The sequence below is a fragment of the Equus caballus genome, chromosome 30, assembly GCF_041296265.1.
Source record: "Equus caballus isolate H_3958 breed thoroughbred chromosome 30, TB-T2T, whole genome shotgun sequence".
Taxonomy (NCBI): domain Eukaryota; kingdom Metazoa; phylum Chordata; class Mammalia; order Perissodactyla; family Equidae; genus Equus; species Equus caballus.
In genome coordinates, this window is record NC_091713.1 from 6,728,825 (window position 1) to 6,752,765 (window position 23,941).

At 49.5% G+C, this 23,941-nt stretch overlaps 2 protein-coding genes across 3 annotated transcripts in view; both read left to right on the forward strand.

Moving 5' to 3' along the window:
* Positions 1-18,011, forward strand: part of LOC138915073 (ral guanine nucleotide dissociation stimulator-like) — a 38,575-nt gene extending 20,564 nt beyond the window's left edge. Inside the window, exons 4-12 of one of the 2 annotated variants that reach the window (XM_070255765.1) lie at positions 6,160-6,374; positions 8,619-9,261; positions 10,902-10,954; positions 12,924-13,114; positions 13,854-13,964; positions 14,823-15,016; positions 15,625-15,732; positions 16,397-16,587; positions 16,734-17,429. In XM_070255765.1, the coding sequence (XP_070111866.1) occupies positions 13,097-13,114; positions 13,854-13,964; positions 14,823-15,016; positions 15,625-15,732; positions 16,397-16,587; positions 16,734-17,107 (996 nt within the window). In that variant the 5' untranslated portion in view covers positions 6,160-6,374; positions 8,619-9,261; positions 10,902-10,954; positions 12,924-13,096 and the 3' untranslated portion in view covers positions 17,108-17,429. The other variant, XM_070255764.1, reaches the window with a different exon arrangement.
* LOC138921532 (ral guanine nucleotide dissociation stimulator-like) lies at positions 17,901-22,467 on the forward strand. The gene is made up of 9 exons (XM_070255766.1): positions 17,901-18,011; positions 18,357-18,460; positions 18,985-19,054; positions 19,834-19,902; positions 20,346-20,420; positions 21,006-21,038; positions 21,411-21,532; positions 21,738-21,829; positions 22,164-22,467. The coding sequence occupies exons 1-9, from the start codon at positions 17,901-17,903 to the stop codon at positions 22,223-22,225; spliced, it is 738 nt and encodes a 245-aa protein (XP_070111867.1). The 3' UTR covers positions 22,226-22,467.
* Positions 22,468-23,941: the final 1,474 nt, after the last annotated feature.

A 23,941-nucleotide genomic window follows, 5' to 3' on the forward strand; every position in this document is an offset into this window, starting at 1 on the left:
AAGAATACTCAGGGCAACAAGACAGAAGAAAATAACCTACAAAGGAACTCCTATCAGACTTTCAGCAGATTTCTCTACAGAAACCTTACAAGCTAGGAGAGAATGGAGCAATGTATTCAAAGCTTTAAGAGATCAAAATCTTCAGCAAAGAATACTCTATGCAGCAAGAATATCCTTCAGATATGAGGGAGAAATTAAATCTTTTCCAGACAAACCAAAGTTTAGGGAATTTGTAACCAAAAGTCCTCCACTACAAGAAATCCTCAAGAAGGCTCTCATACCTGAAAAAAGAAAAAGGGAGAAAGGGGTCACAAACCACAGAGTAGGGAGACAGATAGATAGAACCAAAATAGGATAGCAAATATTCAACTATAGCATTAGGATAAAGGTAAGGAAACAACCAAAGCAAAGACGATCTTATCACTCTAACTACAAATTCATAACACGAGTTGGAATAAGAGGTGAAAATAATAATTTAGGAGGGGAAGAGCAAAGGGACTAAATCAGTCTAGGCCAAGTAAGTAAGAGACCACCAGAGAATAGACTGTATTATACATGAGCTTCTAAATACAAATTTCAGGATAGCCACTAAAACAAACAGAACAGAGCCACAAAACGTAAATAAGGAAAAATCTAAGAAACCCAGCATAAGAAATTGCAGAAGTCAATTGGTAGGCTAAAACACACAGGACAAGAAACAAAGGTAATGCAGGGAAGCCAGATAATGAGTGAGAGAATGAGAGCATTAAGCCCGCATGCATCAATAATCACCCTCAATGTAACCGGATTGAACTCTCCAATAAAAAGATACAGAGTGGCAAGATGGATTAAAGAATAACCTCCAACAATTTGTTGCCTCCAGGAAACACACCTCATCCCCAAAGACAAACACAGGCTCAGAGTGAAGGGGTGGAAGACAATACTTCAAGCTAATAGCAAGCAAAAGAAAGCAGGTGTTGCAATACTTATATCAGGCAAAACGGATTTCAAAATAATGCAGGAAAAGAGAGACGCAGAGGGACAATATATAATGATCAAAGGGACACTTCATCAAGAAGAAATAACGCTTATAAATATCTATGCACCCAACACAGGAGCACCAAAGTTCATAAAGCAACTATTAACAAACCTAATAGGATATCAAAAATAACACAATAATAGTAGGGGACCTCAACACCCCACTCACAACCCTGGACAGATCATCCAGACAGAAAATCAACAAGGAAATGGTGGAATTAAACAAAAAGCTAAAACAGTTGGACTTAATAGACCTATATAGAACACTCCATCCAAAAACAGCAGAATATACATTCTTCTCAACTGCACACAGAACATTTTGAAGGATAGACTATATGCTGTGAAACAAGGCAAGCCTGTATAAATTTTAAAAAATTGAAATACTAAGAAGCAACTTCCCCAATAATAATGCTATAAGGCTAGAAATTAATTACAAGAAAAAAGCTGAGAAAGGCACAAGAATGTGGAGACTAAACAATACGCTACTGAACAAGCAATGGATCATTGAAGAAATTAAAGAAGAAATTAAAAAAATACCTGGAAACAAATGAAAATGATAACATGCCATACCAGCTCACATGGGATATACCAAAAGCTGTATTAACAGGAAAATTCATCACCATACAGGCACATCTTAACAAACAAGAAAAATCCCAAATAAGCAATCTTAAACTACACCTAACCGAATTAGAGAAAGAAGAACCAACAAAGCCCAAAGTCAGCAGGACAGAAATAATAAAAATCAGAGCAGAAATAAATGCTATTGAAATGAAAAAGGCAGTAGAAAGGATCAGTGAAACAAAGAGCTTGTTCTTTGAGAAGATAAATAAAATTGGCAAACCCATAGCCAGACTTACAAAGAAAAAAAGGGAGAAAGCTCCAATAAACAAAATTAGAAATGAAAGAGGAGAAATAACAACAGACTCCGCAGAAGTACAATGGATTATAAGAGAATACTACAAAAAAGTATATGCCAACAAAATGGATAACCTAGAGAAAATGGATAAATTCTTGGACTCCTACAATATCCCAAAGCTCAGTCAAGAAGAAGCAGACAATTTGAACACACCAATCACTAGGAAAGAGATTGAAACAGCAATCAAAATCATCCCAAAGAATAAAACCCCAGGACCAGATGGCTTTCCTGGGGAATTCTACCAAACTTTCAGAGAGGATTTAATACTTATCCTTTTCAAGCTATTTCAAAGAGTTAGGGAGGATGGAACACTTCCTTACGCATTCCACAAGGCCAACCTCACACTGAAACCAAAGCCAGACAAGGACATCACGAAAAAAGAGAACTACAGGCCAATATCGCTGATGAACAAAGATGCAAAAATTCTCAACAAAATTTTGGCAAGCAGAATTTAGCAATTCATCAAAAGGATCACACATCATGAGCAAGTGGGATTCATACCAGGGACACAGGGATGGTTCAACATCTGCAAATCAATCAACGTCATACATCACATCAACAAACTGAGGAATAAAAACCACATGATCATCTCAATAGATGCAGAGAAAGCATTTGACAAGATCCAACAGCCACTTATGATAAAAACTCTGAACAAAATGGGCATAGAAGGGAATGACCTCGACATAATGAAGGCCATCTATGATAAACCTACAGCCAACATCATACTCAATGGGCAAAAACTGAACGCCATCCCCCTAAAATCAGGAATGTGACAAGGATGCCCTCTATCACCACTCTTATTTATCATAGTACTGGAGGTCCTGGCCAGAGCAATCAGGCAAGAAAATGGAATAAAAGGAATCCAAATAGGGAGGGAAGAAGTGAAAGTCTCGCTGTTTGCAGACGACATGATCTTATATATAGAAAACCCCAAAGAACCCATTGGAAAACTCTTAGAAGTAATGAACAACTACAGCAAAGTTGCTGCGTATAAAATCAATTTGCATAAATCAATAGCATTTCTATATTCTAATAATCAATTAATAGAAAAGGAACTCAAGAACACAATACCATCCACAATTGCTGCAAAAAGAATAAAATAGCTCAGAGTGAATTTAACCAAGGAAGTGAAAGACCTATACAATGAAAATTACAAGACCTTTCTGAGAGAATTGGATGACGACATAAGGAGGTGGAAAGACATTCCATGTACATGGATTGGAAGAATAAACATAGTTAAAATGTCTATTCTACCTAAAGCAATCTACAGATTCAACGCCATCCCAATCAGAATCTCAATGACATTCTTTACAGAAATAGGATGAAGAATCCTAAAATACACATGAGGCAACAAAAGACCCCAAGTTGCTAAAGCAATCCTGAGAAAAAAGTACAAAACGGGAGGCATCACAATCCCTGACTTCAAAACATGCTACAAAGCTACAGGAATCAAACCGGCATGGTACTGGTAGAAAAACAGGTGCACAGATTAATGGAACAGCATTGAAAGCCCAGAAATAAAACCACACATTTATGGACAGCTAATCTTTGACACAGGATCTGAGGGCATACAATGGAGAAAAGAAAGTCTTTTCAACAAATGGTGTTGGGTAAAATGGCAAGTCACATGTAAAAGAATAAAAATTGACCATTCTTTTTCATCATTCACAAAAATAAACTGTAAATGGATCAAAGACCCAAAGGTAAGACCTGAAGCCGTAAGACTTCTAGAACAAAATGTAGGCAGTACACTCTTTGATGTCAGTATTAAAAGGATCTTTTCGGACACCATGTCTTCTCAACAAGGGAAACTATAGAAAGAATAAAGAAATGGGACTTCATCAGACTAAAGAGCTTCTTCAAGGCAAGAGAAAACAGGATTGAAACAAAAAAACAAGCCACTAATTGGGAAAAAAATATTTGCAAGTCATATATCCAACAAATGATTAATCTCCATAATATATAAAGAACTCACACAACTCAACAACAACAAAAAAACCCAATCAAAAAATGGACTGGAGACATGAACAGACATTTCTCCAAGGAGATATACCGATGGCCAATAGGCACCATGAAAAGATGTTCATCATCACTGATCATCAGGGAAATGCAAATCAAAACTGCACTAAGATATCACGTTACACCCATTAGAATGGCAAAAATAACCAAAACAAAAAGTACCAAATGTTGGAGAGGTTGTGGAGAAAAAGGACCCCTCCTACACTGCTGGAGGGAATGCAAACTGGTGCAGCCACTATGGAAAACAGTATGGAGATTCCTCAAAAAATTAAAAATAGAAATACAATATGACCCAGCCATCCCACTACTGGGTATCTATTCAAAGAGCTTGAAGTCAGCAATTCCAAAAGTCCCATGCACCCCTATGTTCATTGCAGCATTATTTACAATAGCCAAGACGTGGAAGTAACCTAAGTGCCCATCAACTGATGATTCGATAAAGAAGATATGGTGTATATATATGTATGTATACACTCTATGTGTGTGTATATATATATGTGTGTGTGTGTGTTTGTATGTATGTATGTGTATATATATAGTGGAGTACTACTCAGCCTTAAGAAAGGATAAAGTTGTTCCATTCAAAACAGCGTGGATTGACCTTGAGGGAATTATGTTAAGTGAAATAAGCCAGATAGAGAAGGACAATCTCTGTATGACTCCACTCATATGAGGAATTTAAACGTGGACAAAGAGAACAGATTAGTGGCTACCAGGGGAAAGGGGGCTTGGGGGTACAAAGGGTAAAGGGGTGCACCTACAACATGACTGACAAACAATAATGTCCAACTGAAATTTCACAAGATTGTAAACTATCATAAACTCAATAAAAACTTAAAAAAAAAAGCAGCTGGGAAAAAGGAGGCAATAGAAGACACCAAGAAGGGGTGAGCCATAGTTTATGGTGAAAAGGAGAGGAGTATCCTGGAAGCTGGACTGACTGTGTATTCAGGATTATGGTAGACACCTGAATACATAATGAGCAGGACATGGTCCCTGCCTCTGCTCCTGTTTTAATTTGCTCCATGGTTCAACTCTTCAGTTAATGGCACTACCTAGTCTATCATACCTGAAAACTTGGAGTCATCTTTTATTTGTCCTTCACACTCTCACATCTATTGGGTGAGCCACGTTTTACTGACAAAATATCGTTTTAAATTGTAGCATACTTAGTGGGAAAAGTACACGAGTCTTGAGTATCTACCTCAATGATTTTTTTTTTTTAGCAATCTAAACACACTATCATAAAAACCCCCCAAATCAAGACATTCACTATTCTGGCTCTCCAGAAGCCTCTATCGTGACCCCTTGCAGAATTTGCTCCCACCCAAGGTAACCACTACTCTGACTTCTATCGCTTGTAGCTTAGTTTTGCCAGTTTTTGAGCTCAGGTAGATGGAATTATACTCTATGTACTCCTTTCTATCAGGATCCTTTTATTAAACATCCTGTCTGAGATTCATTCATGTTGTTACAGGTAATTGGTTGGTTTTTATAAAGTTCTTTAGATCTGATTATTATTGCATAATGCATTAGTTTTGGTTATTGATAGCTGCGTAACATGCCGATCCAAACTTAGTGGAGTGAAACAACAACCATTGTATTAGTCGGATTCTGTGGGTTAGGAATTTGGTAGGGAGAAATTGCCCTGCTCTCTGATGGTTGGGGTCTAGAATCATTTAGAGGCTCTTTCACTCACATGGATGGTACCTTGGCTGGGATGTCTTGAAGACCAAAATCCTCTGGGATCGTTCACAAGGGCACCTACATTTCCTGTTTTGAAAAGTGGCAGTTTTATTTTTCCAATGGTATATCTAAAATACAATTTCAATGGAGATGGAAACTTCTACTTGAAAGTTGCTCTACTTCTTTTCCACTTTTGGGACCCAGGTGACCTGTTCAGATAGTATTCACCTATTGCTGATACAAAGGCTGTACTGGGGCTGGTGATCATATATGACCAGAGGAAACTTAATGTCGGTATCCAGATGCAGAGATTCCTTTGAGGAAGGGAGGAGGTTTAGGAAATGCTTGGTGAGCACAGTCTGTCTGGTATTGGATAAAATCTCAAGAATTTGGGGATGAACTCCTGCCTCCTCATCTTGGCCCCTGGTCTTGAGATACCAAGTATAAATGGACATGGTGTGCGTCAGGGCTTGTGTTGGTGGTCTATTTTCTTCAGTGCATATGGTTCATCTTCTGTTTAGGAACGAAGTCTTATCACCTGATCGCCAGCATAGCAGTTGCAATGAAGGTGGCTGTGCCCTGGTTGCAGATTCTCCATGAGGAGATTCTCCATGAGGCCTTAGCTCTTCACAGCTTGTTGGCTGGCTTCACTGAGCAAGCTTCCTGAGAGTGGCATGTCCTTGGAAGTCACATCACACCACTTCCACAGAGCAACGCTTCTACTCTGTTGATTGAAGTAGGTTCACGCCTGCCTAGATTCAAGGGGAGGGAACCTGAACCTCACATATCCATGGGATGTGTCTCAAAGAATTTGTGGCCAATTTTTAAAACCACCATGAACTAGATAGCGGAATTGATTTATCCATTCTACTGTAGATGGATATTTGAGTACTTTCTACTTTGGAGGAATAAGGAGATTGATGCTCTAATCATTCTTGCTCCTTCCTCTTGGTTGAAATGTTTAGATTTCAGTTGAGGACACATCTAAGAGTAGAATTGCTGGTCATGTTGTATGTGTGTCTCCAGCTTTAACAGATAGATCCTGCCAAAAAGCTTTCCCAAGTGGCTGCATGAATTCCTACTCCTACCTGCAGTGTGTGAGCCTTCCAGTTGCTCTGCAGCCTCCCCTCCACTTGCTGCCCTCAGCTCAGCATTTCAAAACTGTTTTTAACCATTCTCTGGTTGTATAGAAGATCTCAGTGTGGTTGAATTGTCATTTCCCTTGTCCCTGCTGATTTTAGCACATTTGCATGTGCTTGTTGGCCGCTGGGACACTCTGTGTTGTGGAGTGCCTGTTGAAGTCTTTTGACCAGTTTTAAGCAATTGGTTTGTTTGGCTCCTTTCTTACTGTGATGCTGAAGATTTTCTGTATTCTGCATGAGAATCCTTTGTTGAATATTCGAATTGGAACAATCTCTTCTCATCCTGTGACTTGCCAATTCCCTCTTGTAATATGTCTCATGATGAACTGAAAGTCTAAATTTTAATGAATCCAAGTTTACCAATCTTTTCTTTTATGGAGAGTGTGTGTATGTGTGCATTTGTGTGTCTTCCTTAAGAAGTTTTTGCTACCCTGTCATCCTGAAGATGTTTTCTTATGTTGTCTTCTAGAAGTTTCATTATTTTACCTTTCTCCTTTAGGTCAAAGTGTCCAGGAATTGAGTTTTGTGTATTGTGAGGGTAGGGCTCAAGGTTTCTTTTACGTCCACATGCTCATCTCTACGAGTAATAACAGGCAGCATTGGGACAGGTGGACACAAGCCTGGGAGTTAGGGGTCCTGTATTCTCAGCCTTAACCTCCCTTTAAAACACCCTGTGAACTTGAGCAGGTGATTTTCCCAGTTCTCCCTCCTCTCAGGCTCCCTCCTTCCTACCTTTTTTCCTTCTATCCTTCCTTCCACACTCCCTCCCTCTATTCCTTCCTTCCTTCCATCTATCCATCCAAGCATCTGTCCAGATATCAATCTGTCCAACTGTCCTCCTGCCTGTTCACCTGTTTTTCCTTCTTCTCTCCTTCCATCCTCTTTCCTCCCATCTCTCCAACTTCTCTTCCTTGTGTGTATTCTTCCTGCTTTCCTTTTGACCCTCCATTTGTCCACTCATCCTCTGTCCATCCAGGTATCCCCTCTGTCTGTGCCTCTACCTCTCTCTTTGTTCCATCTCTCTCTTCAACCACACTCACTCTTTTGGGTTCATCTCCTTCATAAGCTTGCTCTTACCTCTACTCACACAATCCCTCCTTCTGTCACTCACATTTATGGCTCACCTGTGAATGGTTGTCCTGGGACAGCCACTACTGAGTGCAGATGAGCCTGTGGGGCTTCACCCACTGTATGGGGGCTCTATCCCACCCTAACAAGAGCCCTTTCCACAGCTCCTGAGCCAGGAAGCAAGTTCCTGCCTACTTCCTCATCACTTGAGCAACCAGAAGCCACCACAGACCTAGGGGACCCCTCTTCCTTCCCCAGAGTAGCTCTGCAGCCCCACACCTACACTGCCAAATTATCACTTGGGAGCTGGAAAGCCGAGGTGTGCAATTCTGGTTTTCGGGCAATCATGCCTATCACAAAGATTATACCAATAATCGAATCTGATGAAGCTCTCAGAGAGCCCCTGGTCTTATGAAATTCACAGAACATTCTAATCGAAGGTGGGATGTTTTGAGGAGAAGCACTGGCATTATTTGGGTGGGAAGAGCTTTGTGGAGGAAGTTTTGCCCAGGTGGGGTCTTTAATAAGGAGTAGGCATTATATAGGGAAATAGGGTGTGTTTTGAGGAGCAATCCTCAAGTGCAGTGGGTGTTACTGGCAGTGGAGGAAGGAAGACATGAGTGATATACTGGCTTCAACTTGGATGAGCACAGCGGTGGGTGGTGGTTCCACTGGGAGCAAAGGCAACAGATGATAATGAATTCAGGACTCTGATCTGGTCTCAGGCCAGCTGTCAGTGATGGCCATCTCTCCCCATCTCTTCTTGCAAGCTATGGTGCACGAGCTGAAGGCCCTCACACTGAAGTTCAGCATCTCCAACCTCCAATATTCAACAGACGTGAGCAAGGGCTCAGCGACATTTAACTCCACTGAGAGAGTCCTGCAACACTGGATGAGACCCTGGTGCCCGCAGCTCCTGGTGGGATGAGTCCCAGCCAGCTGCTCCCCACCTGCTGTCTCTCCAGCTCCTCCTCCTCCTGCCTCCTCCCCTGCTTGGATCCTTGTTCAAGAAGAGCAGCCTAGGCCCCTTGTCCTTGGGTTGCAGAGTGATCTCCCTCAGGGAAGTCCCTTTTCTGAGCATTGAGAGTCACAAACGCTTTCAGAGACCACCCCAGTTTTCACTCTTCCATCTGACTCCCAATTTGCTCCTCCCTCCCTCTGGCCCCCATTATCAGAGGATTCAGGACATCTCTCTAGAGTCCCCACATTCCTCTCTCCCCAGGCCTGCGGACGATGGGGCAGCCACCAGCATGGAAACTGTCTGCACCTACCACCCTGACCCCATGGCTCGTGATGGAGAGTATGACAGAGACACCAGGTGACAGCAGCATTCCTGGGAGCTTAACCAGCTGACTCACCGTGTCACCCCGAGGGGCCTCTACTCCCTGCTCAGGGACAGCCTTTTTGTCAGTGGTGAGTGTTCATGCTGAGCTGGATTGACAGTGATCGTTACTTATGCCTGTTCTGCTTTATTTCCTCTCTAACAAGTCAGCCCAGGTTCTGATTTGGGGGACACAGAAACTGAATATGTAGAAAATTTCAATTTGCAAATGAAGACTGTGCTGTAAATGGATTTTTAGATCCCAATCATAAAAAAAATTCAACTATCTCTATCATAATTTTTATATAGATTGCCTGGCCAGATGATAATATCTTGGTTGTAATGGGTTTAAATATACTATTAAAATTAGTTTCACATGTTTATTTTTACTTTCTGAAATGTGGCTACTAAAAGAAGTTTAAATTCCATAAGATAGAGTGTCAATTCTACTGTTGCACAACACTGTTCAAGCCATGAAAATAAAGCCCAGAGAAAGTGGTAAGGGACAATTTTTCCAAGGAAAGGAGTCAATCCAACCCACGCAGCAAGATGCAGAAAACAGTCTCATCACACACACACACACACACACACACAGTCACAAAACAAAAGCAACATCATCATAGAGTTGCCCCACTACTTCTGAAGTAGCAAGAGATTGCACTCCTACATTGTCCTGAGTGGACGAACCTCAGGAAAGAAGCCAGAAGTCAAGAGAATTTACCAAACAAGAAGATATGAAACCAGAGAGTAAATGTCAGCATCTTATATGAGGTTCCCAGCGGTGGATTCTGTTAGTGATTCAATATGTTAGGGAGAATTTTGCTAGAAGGGTTGTAACAAAACTAATCTTTCCTTTCCTTTGTAGACATATACAAGTTATGTAAAGAATAATAGCTGTAGCCAACCAATGAAAAGATGATAGAACACGAATATCACTCTTCTAAATCACTCCTGGATTAGTCAGCCAGTCAGGGAACAGATGACAGTGGATTAAGTTGGAGCTTATTAGGCTGATTCTGACTTCATGACCATCCTATGAATTGTCTCCTGCCAGGACCTCTAAAACATGCTGCCCCTGCCACTCATTTGCCACCAAGGTCCACCAACCAGACCAGACCTTGCTGACCAATGCCCTGGCTGGGCCCCTTCTGAGCACACCTGGAAGACTCTCCCTAAGTCCCATTCTGTCACGGTGCTCTTCCACCTACAACCGGCCAGGGAGACATTCACTCCAAGGCTCACACTGTGTGTGCCCAGTTCTGGGGATGGCACTTCTCCCTCAAGTGAAGAAAAGGATCAGAGTGCAGAGCCTGTGGGCTGCAGCCATCAGGACAAGGCCTAAGGTTTGCTGCTAGAGAGAAGAGAACCTGTAGTGGGTGTGGGTGCCGGGGTGCAAGAAGCCCCATGATTTCTGGATAGAATCCCAGAATATGATGCAGGAGAGAGGAGGGATGCTTGGGTGTGATTCTGCTAGAGAATGTCCCTAAGGAGGCGGATGTGCCATTGGAAATGCCTTCAACAGTGTTGTTCATTCTTCTATTCATCCTGTCTCAGGGAGTTCTGTCTACATCCATCCAGGCACTAGTCTCCCTTCTGGAGTAAAAAGATAGCATCAGAAGAATGTTTCCATTTCATTTATAATGGATAGGTACGGTGCTTGTAAGGTGCTAGGTGTTGCAAGCAGTTTTCAAACATTAACTCCTTTAATACTCTCCATGTCCTTACAAATTAGGTACACTTATCATTCTTGCCGACACCAGATGAGGAAACTGAGGCACTGATGAGGTGAGTAACTTGCCCGCTACCATATCTAGGAAGTGATTGAGCTGGAATTTGAACATAAGATATTGTCTTCATATTCTCTGCTCTTAAGCATGTTCTTTGCTCTCTAAGACTTCACACCATGAAGACGATGGCTCAGCATATCCATTTTCTTGTTACACCCCGTAGCCCCATTCTTTGATCTCTGTCTGAAAAAGATACTTTTTGCATCAAAACTGCTGCACATACACACCAAAATGACTTCTCCTCATGTCCCATGTCCTGGAAAATACATAGAGAACATTTCAAAGCCTTTCTTGCCCAGGCTGGGAGTGCTTCTGGGAAATCCCACTGTTCCTCGAAGAAGCCAATGGAAGGCTGGGAGCTGAGGCTCAGGGGAAAGGTGACCTCAGCCATTACCATGGAATTACAGAATGGATGGGAGGCCTCAGCAGGAACTGACTTCAGGATTGGTGGTGTTTGAAGCTGGGCGCTAATTTTCTGGCTGTGGGTGTAGGGGCTGGTGCCACATTCCAGGGAGAAGGGATGGCTCCCTGTGTTCTTAGAAGAAACCAGACCCAGGAAAGAGGTGAAATGACAGTTTCCATTCAGAATGGACTTGTGAGGGGAAACATTCAACCCAGAAGAGACAGTCATGTTCCTGAGGGCACCGGAAGAAGCTGCCTCTGCGTCTGCCAAGCAGAATGCCCTGCTTCATGGACTCACTTTATCCAAAAGAGACCAAGAAGGAGAAAATCATGAGATGACCGTGCAGATGTGAGATCTGTGACGTTGGAGACTGTGCCTGGGAGGCCCTGAAAGGCCTCAGAGGAGTAACATTTGCTGTGAGCAGAGTGACAGATGTGAGGCATGCCTGCCTGTGTCTGGGAACGGTTTGAGTGTCAGGGAGAAGCCACTGCTGGTGCAGAGACTCACAGGAAGAAAGGAGTCTGAGCAGAGAAGGTCAGAAAGGTGGCGGTGTGGCTGGAAGGATCCTGAGAAGAGAGAGGAGGGGAGATGGGGGTATGGCAGGGACGGGTGGCAGGACTGGCAGACTGCTTTTTCCTGTCACTCTCTGACGACGTTGCTCTAAGACCGTGCCCCTAGAAAGTACAAATCCTTAAGCTCTCACAAAGTGTGTGTGCCAGGAATGGGGCACGGCTTAGCTGGGTGCTTCTGCCTCAAGGTCTCTGTGAAGCTTGGGCTGCATCTCTATTGCGGCTCGACTCAGGGAGCATGTGCTCCCAAGTTCACTCACATGCATGTTGACAGGGTTTGTTTGGACGGAAAGCCTGAGTTCCTGCCTGTCTGTTGGCCGATCATTTCCTCCATTCTCTCCTATGGAGCCTCTACATAGGGAAATTGAACACATGCGCACTTGCTCCCCCAGTTCCAGAGATATAAGAGGCAGAGAGAGAGAGAGAGATGGAAACAGGAGGAGGGAAAGAAGGAGGGGGCTAAAGACAATGAGTAAGAAGGAAGGGCCAGGCTTTTTGTTCTTAACCCTGGGTTGTGTACCATCCCAACACCTTGGCTGCATTCTATTCAGAAGTCACTTCCTAATGACTGTGCGGTTCCACAAGGATGTGCACAGCAGGAGACAGTGAGCACCGGGAGCCGTGGTGGAGGCTGCCCTCCACATAGGCCAACATGAGGCACTTGGTTCTGACTCTAAGGGAAACAGGAGACCGTGGAATCATTCATGCCAGTGACTGGCAATCTCTGAATTTCCTCTAATTTCAACCCGTTAAAGCTGCAGATGTGTAAATGAGGCCCAGAGGGGCAGGGACTTGCTCAAGGTCCAAGTGCTATGACACAGGCCTGTTTTAAGAGGTACTCCACACGATAGCCCACCCCTTCTTGTCATTCTTTCATCTCTAAGTGTGTGCATCAGACACAAGTGAAACCAGACACCAGGTGTTGTCACTACTGTCTCTTCTGCAGCTGAGGACATCCTGAGGGAGCTATTTCTGGCCTCGTCCCTATCGTGCAGGTTGAAGGATTGAGGAGGCCTTGCGAGGCACAATGGTGTTTCCAGGACACAGAGCTTCTAGGGAAAGAGAGGAGTGAACTCAGCTGAACTCAGCTTCCTCAAGCTGGAAACCTGGTTCCATCTCAAGGTCCTGTGTGCGGCTCTGTGCTGGCTATTTGTGTACAGTTCTGGTGATGACATGGGCAAGGAGGGTGAGTAGCCAAGATCCCAGAGGGGTTTTGGGTTGGTGTGAGTGAAAGAAGAGGCCCGGGTAATGGAAGCTTGAGGAAGTGACCTCACTTCCTTGGTGACAGACCCTAACAGAACTTAGCACACTGGTCTCCAGGCACCCACATTCTAGACATAGCCTCCTATTGAGCTCACTTGAGTAGAGACACTCAAGAGAGCAGGATGCTCTGCTGTTGTCTCCCGACTTGTCGAGGCTGTGGCTTCAGGAAAGCCAAGAAACAGAGCCTTTTCAGTTGCTACACACATTGGCTTGGCCCTCACCTGCACCACCTCTGGCCATTTGGCAGGAGGATCCCTCAGGTAACACAGGGCAGGCCAACCGCCTTAGGCCACAATGGGATCCCAACCCCACACCCCTCTGAGCCTCCTTGTGTGTCCGGGGGGAGTGGAATGAGGGACGGCGGGGCTGAGGGGGCACTCATCCTAGGCAGGAGCCCTTTGCTGGGTGTTGGAAGCCTGGCAGTGCGTCGTGTTCCCAGCCTAGGTGTTGGCTAGCAGGATGGGAGAGTGGGTGCTGGGGACCAAGCTCCTCTACCCATAGGTTAGTCCCGAGCCATCCGGGTGTCATCTCATTCCCTCCCTGGCTGGAGTTCTACACAGACACTGCCGGGTACCTGATCCCTGCTGGGGTTTCCTCCTGTGGCCAAGTCGAGGCAGGTGCCTGAGACATCCCGGCCCGGCTCTCGGGCACTGTCTTTGCAGAGCTGCACGCAGGAGGTGGTCAAAGATCTGGCAAATGGCTTCGGGTACTCCATCTCCCTGGACAGGGGCCAACTGCACCACACCATCATCAATAACCAGGGCTGCTCTGAGGTGAGAGTGGGCACGGAGGGGTCTTCCCACCCAGGCCCCTGAGATGACCAGGGTAGGCCCAGAATCCAGCCTCAAACTGCTCATCTCCTGGGAGCCTAACAGGGCTGTCCACCCTGAGTGTCCCACAGTCCCAAAGGAATCTGGACTTCTGCTCCTCCCCACCAGCTGCATAGGAGGATAGGAGGGCACTCTTTGCATTTTCCTAGGAAGATTAGAGAAAACGTTGTCACTTCCCACTAGGCCCTGAGTATCTTTGAATTTTGCCTTTTTTGGAACATGCGACCTCGATAACGAGGGTCTCCAAACTCCCTTTAATGTAAGAGAAATAACCATCAGCGTGTTTTGGAAGTCAAAGGGATTCTCCGAGTGTGTCACTGCCTTGTACACTGTTTCCAGACTGGGGCGGGGTGGGGTGGCCACATAACATTTCCCTCCAGGTTGGGGCCCAATGAAGCCTCAGGCAGCTAGAGGGGCTGGCCCTCAGCCCTCACTTTGGGGGGCTCTCAGTTCTGACCCACAGGATCTAGAGAAGCTACCTGGCATACCTAAGCCTCTGTTCTCCTCTCTAGAGAGGGGGTGTCTGTTGAGGATTCACTGGGCTGGTGCTCTTCACAGAGGGAGGTCTGTTGTCCCTCAGCAAGCAAATGGCCTCGAGGGAGATCAATGTGGAATCCTTCACATGCCCAAAGTCACATTGTACTGTGAGAACCCAGAACCTTGCTGAGTGTGGGAGCTCCTGTGTCTCCTGTCGCACATGTCTGGGAGGGGCTAGGAGTTCCTGGGTCAGCTACAGACCTTGATAACGCTGGTGGTTCGCAGTGGTGACCCTGACTCTGTGTCCCTCCTCGTCCCACCCAGAGTGAAGATGAGTCCACTCTGTCTGTCACTGAGGCCTGCAGGATGCGTGCCCTCCAGGCAGGCATGATGCAGAGGCTCTCAGAGTCTGTGCTGCCAGCCTTCCCCAGCAGAGTCCTCTGCAGTGTCATCAACTCCCTCCACAGCTACTCAGGCTCCAGCACTTCCCACCAGGTGCTGGACCAGCTGTTTCCCAGGTGACTGCCTGCCTCCTCCTCAGCACAGTGGTGACTCTGCCCACTGCCAGCTGTGTGTCTTGCCTTGGGAATGTCACCACATCTCTCTGAGCCTGAGTTGGCTCCTCTGAAATGTGGGGTGAGAGAGGATGAACTTGCTAGGCTTCTCCCAGGGATGAATGGGCTCAGCCATCCAGGTGCTTCCCTGGTGCCCGGCTCTGCAGAGAGGGTGGTGGGCCATGCTGTGGTTGCTGGTGGTGATTATTTCTCTGTCCCCCATGGAAAGTAGTCTTCACTTCACCTCTCCCTTCACTGGCTTGTGGCTTTTTGAGTTTGGAAAAGCACCTGGAGAGCACCCTGTCAAAGAGTTTGAGATGCCATCCAGCTGGTCCTGGTGCTTGTCCTTGGTGTAGCCACTTAGGGATCTCTAGGGTCACAGAGGGGCCACAGGCCCACTCAGACACCTGGGATGGTTCTGGGTGGAGGTCATTCAACAATGTCTATGAAAGACCTACTCTGAGCAGGACTTCTGGACACACTAAGTGTCACTCAGTGAATGAAGCAGACAGCCTCCCTGGTCCTCCCCTCTATTCTGAGAGTCAGACAGTCACACTTGACATCATTCACAGGTCCCATCTACCCTCCATCCCGGGCGATGTCCTCATCCCCTTTGGGACACATGGAGGCAGCTTGGCCCATTGCGTGCGGGATGCTGGAGGACAGGACCACCTCCCAAAGTGAGTGGTCTTTGGGTTGAGAAGAAGGGCCTCCTGTCTCTAGCAAACAGGTTGCGGGGCGAGGATGGAGGCTGTGGCCGTGTCAGGCCTGGGAGAACCCTGCATCTCACCCATCTTGTGATTCCCATGGGAGGGCTGAGTTCTGGTGGCTTCCACTCCAGCAGGACTGGACTCAAAGAGAGCTGTGCATGGGTCCCAGGCCACTTGAGAATTGGAAGGGAGGCTGGGCTGCGTTGTCCCCTAGAGACCCACTCCCACCAGAGTCCCAGCTCCTCCTGCCTCCCTTTCTCCACATCCACACCTTGTAAGCACCACCGCCAGGTCCATAGTAGGAGGTGTGTGAGCAAGCTGCTCCCAAATCTGCTGGAGTCTTCATTCCAGTGGCCCACATACATGGAGGGCTTGAGTGGGCTGTGTCCAGACCCTTGGGGAGGAGAGTGTCGGTGGGAACAAGAGACTCTCACAGACTCTGTGTTCAGCCTGCTGGATGAGCAGGACTGCCACAGCCAGGTCAGGCAGCCAGGGCTCAGGGCTGGGTTGGGCCCCTCCTCTGGAGGGGGAGGGTCTGGCACAGGGGCGCAGATGCTAACAAGAGTGCCTTGGGAGGTCGGTGTTTAAGGAAAGGCCAGGCCACTGACTCTCTGGCCCATCTGCCTCCCCGCAGTGCTATCTGTTTCCTGCTGGGAACCTGGCTGGGCCAAGGGCAGGATTGCAGGGAGCCCCTGAGGTTTCCCTGTTGGACCCTGCAGCTGGCCACTCTGCACATCAGCTTTGGTGGCTCCCACGTGGAGGGCCATGCCTACCTTCTGCCAGGCCACCTGGAGCATCTCAAGGCCATTGAAGCCAAATGGAAAGGTGAGGGGACTGGAGTCTGGGAAGACTGTCTGTGTTGAGGTTCACGGGCTAGCGTTCCCTAAGAGGCAGTGGAGTCCTTTCTATCTTTGGAAAGGCACAGAAACTGTAAGGTGTGTGCGTGAAACTTTCTCTTTATCCTGCTCCAGAGCCAGCTCCAAAGCTCCAGCCACCTCCAGAGCCAGAGCCAGTGCCAGCCCCCGGGCTGGAGCCAGCTGCACCTCCAGTCTCACCACGTGTGGTAGAGCTGGAGCCAGCAGCCCCTGAGTCGGCCACTCCAGGACCAGAGCAAGGGCCACCAGTAAAGGCATCCCCAGAGCCCAGCTGCCCCTGGGCCGTGACCACCGAGGACCAGCTGCGGGAGGAGAAGCCGAACATCTTGGACTTCCCTCCCCAGCTGGTGGCAGAGCAGCTGACGAGGATGGCTGCAGTGAGCAGAGGAGCTCGCGGGGCAGGTGGCCCCTGCCTTCCCGGTGCCATGAGCCACCCCACACTTGCCATTCCCTGCTCGGGATTCCGATGATCTGGGTCCAAATCCCTGCTCCCTCCCTTATCAACACTGTGACCTGGGCAGATTTCTTTCTCCCCAAGCCTTCACTGTCCCCTAGTGAACAGGGGACAGTAGAGACAGACACTCAGCACCTGCTGTATAGGGTGGCTGTGCCGATGAATGATGTGGGAGAGAGTGGAAGGTGGGCAGAGTCTGGCCCTTTGGTGGGGGATGGGCACTCACTGAAGTGCTGCCAGGTCCTTGGGGGGATCCCCCATCTGCGCAGGTGTCCCAGACAGCCTCAGCACTTATCAGGAAGGTGATGTGTATTGACTCCAGTGGAGACAAACAAAGTTGGGGGTTGTCCCTGCCTCGTGGGGAATATGCATGGGAATGGGGAGTGGGACCCGAGGGGCACTGAGATGGGTGGATGATGGCCCTTCTGGTGGGCATGTGTGGGTTGCCTTCTGGAGCTTGGAGGAAGTGAGACAGGGCTGGGAGCAAATGTCCCCTCCCTTCCCCACAGTCCTGAGTCCGGGGTCATCCTGGACTGGGTGCATTCAGTGGACACAGACAAAACCCAGAGACTCCCACAAACCTCAGGCCACATGCTCTGCTTCCTGAGCTCCAGTTCTGATCTCACCCTGCCTGGGCCTATGGGGGACTGTGGACGCTGAGCTGGGGTGCGGCAGGACCGGGTGACACTCCGCATCTTCTGCAGGAGCTGTTCAAGACGTTGGTGCCCGCCCACTGCCTCGGCTCCATCTGGTCTGACCGCGACAACAGGGAACGCGAGTCCCTGGCACCCACCGTCCGTGACACTGTGATGCACGAGAACACTGTGGCCAATTGCATCCTCGTCACCTGCCTTGGGGATGCGAGCATGACAGCGCAGGACAGGGCCAGGGTGGTTGAGCTGTGGATCAGGGTGGCTGAGGTAAGCCTTGGCACGCCCTGTCTGGATGCATGGGAATTGCCTCTTGTTTCTCAGCTCTCAGGATTGAAGTCTGGGGTCTTAGTCCCTGGACTGTCCCTTGACCCTCATGCCAGGGCCACGTTGACCTTGACTTGAGGTCCCAGTGGGGACAAGCTCACTTCCTCCCTTGTGCTGAGCTACAAATCCTTGTGCCTTTCAGTGTTACTCGTCGGGTGGCAGGTGTGCCCTCCCTGGCTTCCCTGGACATGTGTCTCCTCCAGGACAGGAGAAGTCCGTGAGGGGACAGAAACCAGAGGCAGCAGAGCTTCAGCTCCCCCTCACGGCTCCATCTCTTCGCTTCCCCAGGAGTGTCGAGGCCTCGGGAACTTCTGTTCCCTCCACACAATCCTTTCTGCCCTGCAGAGCCCTGCCATTACCCGTCTCCAAGACACCTGGGGACAAGTTTCCAGGTGGGTAGTGGGTAGTCTGCTCTCCAGCCAAGCACCATGAGGGTGAGGTGGCCCAGGCAACCTGATTTGGGCCGGCATGTCCCCCAAAGTCAGCTGAGACCACCTGGGAGACAGCGAACGCCGAGCACAGGGACTGACCTGGGTGCTGGGTCTCTGAGTCTCTCAGTGCCCTTAGGCCAGCAGTTCCATCCCAGGGATTCATTTCCTTCCAGACCAGATCCTGGCTTGAGCCCAGGTGGAGATTGTCAGGTGTTTCCTTTGCAGCAACAGAAGCCTCTATGCAGCTGAAACCAACACTGTTCCAAGGAGATCTGTTTGGGACATCTGGGAATGGAGGCCCCAAGGGACAAGAGGAGAGGCCCCTCCACAGTCCCATGGGGACCTTAGAGCTCAGAGCACCCCAGTGAAATCCCTCATCCAGGCCCCAGGCAGTTTGGATCTGCTGGGTTCTCAAACAAATGGGACTTGCCTTCAAGCATCCCACAGTTTTTCTTTCTTTCTTTCTTTCTTTCCCCACCCCGCAGGGAGAGTTCTCGAACCTGGAAGAAGTGGGTCAGGAGAGAGAAAGGCGTGAGCAGGGAGCTGCTAGTGCAGGTAACCTGGAGGCTGGAGATCTGGAAGGAGGCCAGAAGGAGAGGGGAGGGGAACATCCTGAGGGGATCCTAGGAGGTGAGGCTATGGCAAGGCTCGGCCCAGGCTGGGGGTCAGAGAGCCCTGTGAGGGTGGGGCAGACCGGGGCCACTCGGCCAGGTCCCCCAAGACACCCTGCCCTCCCCCTCCCTGTCTGTTCAGCTGGGGTCTGGACGCACCCCTGGAGTCCAGAGGTCGGGGCCTTGGTCAGATTTGGAGCCAGGGGTGGGGTGAAGGTAGCGGGGACAGGGCCTGTAGCTGGCATGGGGAGCAGCCTCTCCCAGTGGGTCCTTGAGCCAGTCACTGCCCCTCTGGGGGCCTCCGTCTCCTCCTCTGGGAAGTGGAGGGAGATGATCAGCGGCGCAGGCCTCCCAGCGGGGTGCTACCATCCAAGGGAGGACAGGAACGGGAGGAGATTTGTGCCGGCTCCTCCTCGAGAGGTGAGGGGAGAGCAGTGATGACACGCAGATGACTCTGAGTCCTCAGGAGACTCCTGGAAGCAGGTGACATTCTCCTCACACTTTTCAGCTGAGGAAAGAGGGCCAGGGAGGCCTGGGCAGGCCCAAGGTCACACAGGACTGAGTCCTGGAGCTGGGACTGGTCTAGAATCAGAGCACCCTGCAGTTTGCAGCAGCAGAGGCAGCAGGCGACTGGAGCCGATGGCCAGGGTCTGAGATCAGGGGCCTTGGGGGAACATGTGGAGGGGAGTATGGGCACACTGACCCTGTCTTTGGCCCCAACAGGAGGCGACCTCAGTGTTAAAGACTGCAGAGAGGGCCCGCCAGGGAGCCCAGGAGAGGCAGCGGCAGCAGGTGAGGGTGACTGTGGGGGAGGGGCGTAGGAGTCAGAGGAGAGGGGGCGCCTCCTCCCAGCTGGAGGCCTCCCTCGGAAGAGGGGCCTTCCTCCTCAGGCGAATCTGCTGTGGCTGCCAAGCATGACGGGCCTGCAGTGGCAGTGAGCAGGAGGAGGCCTGGAAGGGCTGGCAGCAGGGCAGATTTGGGGTGGGGAAGGGCAGGGGCCACTGCCCCTGGGAGGCGCCAACAGCCATCCCTGGGACTTGACTGATGGAGTTTGGTGTTCCTGGAGGGGAGCGGGGGAGGGAATTGTGTGTGTTGGGGTGTCCCGAGGATCCTAGGCTGCTCTGTGTGGGGGCGTGGGGTGGGCAGGAGGCTGGGCTGAAGGGTTTCAGGGGAAGGTTCATGGGGGCACCTGAGAGCGGGAGCTCATCACCATGCCCATCCTGATGGCGGCACAGGGTGTCGTCCCCTCCCTGGTGACGTTCTTCCGTTCCCTGGAGCTGCTGGACGGTACGATGGAGGATTATGTGGAGGTGAGTGAGCCCGGAGGTGGGTCCAGGGGCTCAGGCTCCTGAGGGTGGGGAGGAGAGAGTCCTGTCCTGAGCCCTGAGCTCTCTGCATTTGGCAAAGGTCCTCTCAGCAGGGCCTCCAGCCTCATGTGGGAGTTGGGGTGTCAGGCCCATCTCCCCAGTGGGTGATGCAGGCTCTGCATAAGCCACCGTCCAGGTTCCCTGGGCTGCTGAGGCTCAGAGCTGCCTGACTGTGTGGCCGCAGGAGGTGGTGTCTGAGCTGGACTCAGCCTCTCCCTCTGGCCCTGCCAGTGAGGGAAGAGAAGTCGGGCCCCTCCCAGTCAGGAAGCACATCAGTGGCTGAGCTGTCCCTTCCTGCCTGAGGCCTGAGTCTCCCCACGTGTCATCAGAGAGGTTTGGGTTACAAGGTCTCTTGCCTCAGTTGCTCTGTGCCCCCTGCTCTGGAGCCCAGAGACTGGCCCAGGTCCAAGTCTGGGCTCTGGATGGGCCTGCCCACTGGCAGTAGTGCAGCATTGCAAGAGGTGTGGACGGGGGCTAGTGCTGGCCAAGGGGGCTGTTTCTGATGGACTGCGGCTGCCTGCTTTCCAGGGCAATGTGCTCAACTGTCGGAAATGTAATGAAGTAAGTGGCTGTGGCCTCCCGGTGGGGAGGGTGGGGGTTGGAAATCAGAGACCCCCCCGCAGTGGGCAGGACCCCCTCTGGCCCAATCCCCAGGGTGGAACATTTATTTGCACAGTTCGATATACAGAGCTAGGGATCCTATGGCATTGGTGGGTGGGGGAAGGGCTGGCATCAAAGACTCCTTCCTGGAGGAGGAGCTATTTTGAGCCAAGTGTGAGAGCAGGCAAGTCCTGACTGGAATCACAGGGAGGGAGGGTTCCCAAGTGGGCAAAGGCCCCAGACTGGCCCCTTGCCCCCTTCCTCACACCTCCACGAGCCCTGCAGGGTCCCCCACTCAGGCCCTGTAGGCATCCTGTGCTTGCTCTGTCCTAGCAATTCAAACTGATGGAGGAGATCGAGCTGCTCCAGGAGGCTGCAAATCTGTACACCGTGCAGCCCGACGAGCACTTTGGGGCCTGGTTCCAGGCCGTGGAGCCCCTGAGCAAGGAGGAGAGGTGAGTCGGGTCAGGAGTTGGGGGAGGGCAAGGCAGACTCTCTCTGCTGACCAGCTCCAGAACCCATGGCCATGGCTCCATGGTCAGCCTCAGATCTGGTTGCATGGCGACCCCTGGGGCCCTTCGACTCCAGCTGCTGGCAGGCTCCAGGATGCACATGTGATGTGTGGCTCCTGAGAGCTCCCAGCTCTGCTCTGTCCCGTAGCTACAGCCTGTCCTGCCAGCTGGAGCCCCGATACCACTGGGTCAGAAAGATTCGACTCTTCTTCAAACACAAGAAGAACCGCTCAGGGCAGAGTGAGTGTCTAGACCGGCAGTGGCTGAATCCACGGGCTCAGGAAACATTCAGGCTGAGTGTGGGCCTGGGGAGGCAGACAGCTGGCCCTGGGTTCCAGCTCCACTGCTGAGCAGTCCTGTCCTGGGCGGTTGCACTCACGTTCCTGGGATTGGTTTCCTCCTCTGTGAAATGCGTGACGCTAAATATCAGCCCCTGTGTCAGGGACAGATGGGGTGCTGTTGGCTGACTGAGCACTGAGCACAGGGCTGGAGCACAGAGCGCAGTGGGGGCCGGGATGGGGTGTGCACTGTGGTTCCAGGGCAGGCAACTCAGGAAATGCCTCTCTTTCTCCAGACACCAGACCCCCAACCAAGGGCCCAGTGGTGGTGGTCGATGACCCTCCTGAGACCAGCTGAGCTACAGCGGGGACACAGCATTGACACTCAGGGTGCACAGGGCCACCTCCCCTGATTCTGATGAGGAGAACTTTGTGATCCGTTTCTTGGGGTCCCCTGTTGGCCACGAGGGAAGGCACCAACCCCTCTTCTCCCTCCCCCCTTTTGCCCAGCACCTATTTCCCTATTTGGCGGGGCCATATTTTGTTGTCAATGGTAAATGCTCCGTTTGAGTATCATATTAAATTGTTGCTTCTTTCTAATCCTGGGAGTGGAGGTGTGAGTCTTTCGCTCGCAGCACTCATGGAAACCAGATCCAGAAACTCACATTCCTCCTCGAATTTAGAAATCTCCCAGAGTGAGCAGCTCAGTTTATGTGGAGAAGGGAGAAGTGCCAGTCCCCTCCCTGGCTACTGAAGGACATGCCCAAGTCCCCCTCCCGCCGAGGACAGGATCATTGCAGTGTGGTTCACCCTGTCCAGGAGCAGAGATGGCCCCTCCGACCTCTTGGGACTAAGCGGTTGGAGGCATTTTCTCAGCCAGAGCCACAAGCACTAAGCTGGGCGTGTCTGTCAAACTAGCACGTGCCTGTCCCTAGCACACTTCCTGCCCAGGACAGTGGCTGCCTTTCGACACTCTGCCGGAAGAGGGAACATTTTCCCGGTTTCTCTTGCACACAGATTAGGACCTTGTTTTCTGATTCAGTCTCCAGAATGGCTTCAGCTCTAAGTGGGGAAAATACCGTCAAAAGCTCAAAACGTGCACATAGAGAGGACGAGGCCAGAGGAAGGTCCTGTGGACATGGACCATGGGCAGGCAGGACTCTGCCTTCTCGGGCCCACTAGTGGCTCCCTGTTCACCTCTGACCTAGACTGGATCCCCCTGGGCTTCTGGTCCCTGACGCCGAATACCATTTCCTGCTTGTTGTCTATCCAAGGGGAAAGCTGTGGGATGCAGCTTTTAGGGCCTCAGCCAGGTCTCCCTCCAGAAACCTAGTGCTCCCAACAATCTGTTCCAGAAAATATCACCAGAGACAACACTTTCCAACTCATCTTATGAGGCCAGCAGTACCCTAAAAGCAAAACTAGAGTTTAAAAGTAGGGAAAACTTGAGAACAACAAGTCTCAGAAATGAGCAGTTACCGTTTTCTACTAAATATTAGAAAACTGAAGCCAACAATGTAAAACAATCATACACCAGGACAAAGAGGAAATTTTTTCAGGTATGCAAGGTTGTATCAGCATTCCAAAATTAAATCAATGTGATCCACCCTGTCATAGGCTAAAGGAGAAATTTATACATATGTCAGTTGGTATGTGGGGGAAGTCATCAGATAGTACATATTAGATATGTCAGGTTCTTTCTCTATCAATTGCACCTCATTAAAGCTCTTACAAAAATGAACCTAGATATAGAATTTACACTTTCACAAACTTTTAGTAAATGGAACAGAGACCTAAATGTAATGCAAAACAATGCAACTTCTAAAAAGATTATGCAACAAACTCTAAGTGGACTCGAATCTGGAATTATGTTATTAAGATACAAACTGAAAATATAATCTATGAAAAAAAACTGATGTTAGACTTTATTTATTATTTTGGTAAGGAAGGTTGACCCTGAGCTAACATCTGTGCCGATTTTCCTCTATTTGGCCTGTGGGATGCTGTCACAGCATGGCTTGACAAGCTGTGTGTAGGTCTACACCCAGGATCCGAACCTGTGAACCCCAGGCTG

Bases quoted from the DNA above. Each gene is read 5' to 3' on its own strand.
- LOC138921532 (XM_070255766.1), top strand. From the start codon at position 17,901: ATGCACGAGAACACTGTGGCCAATTGCATCCTCGTCACCTGCCTTGGG. The intron at 21,533-21,737 runs GTGAGTCGGGTC...TCTGTCCCGTAG, and splicing joins CCCCTGAGCAAGGAGGAGAG to CTACAGCCTGTCCTGCCAGC. The intron at 21,830-22,163 runs GTGAGTGTCTAG...CTCTTTCTCCAG, and splicing joins GAAGAACCGCTCAGGGCAGA to ACACCAGACCCCCAACCAAG.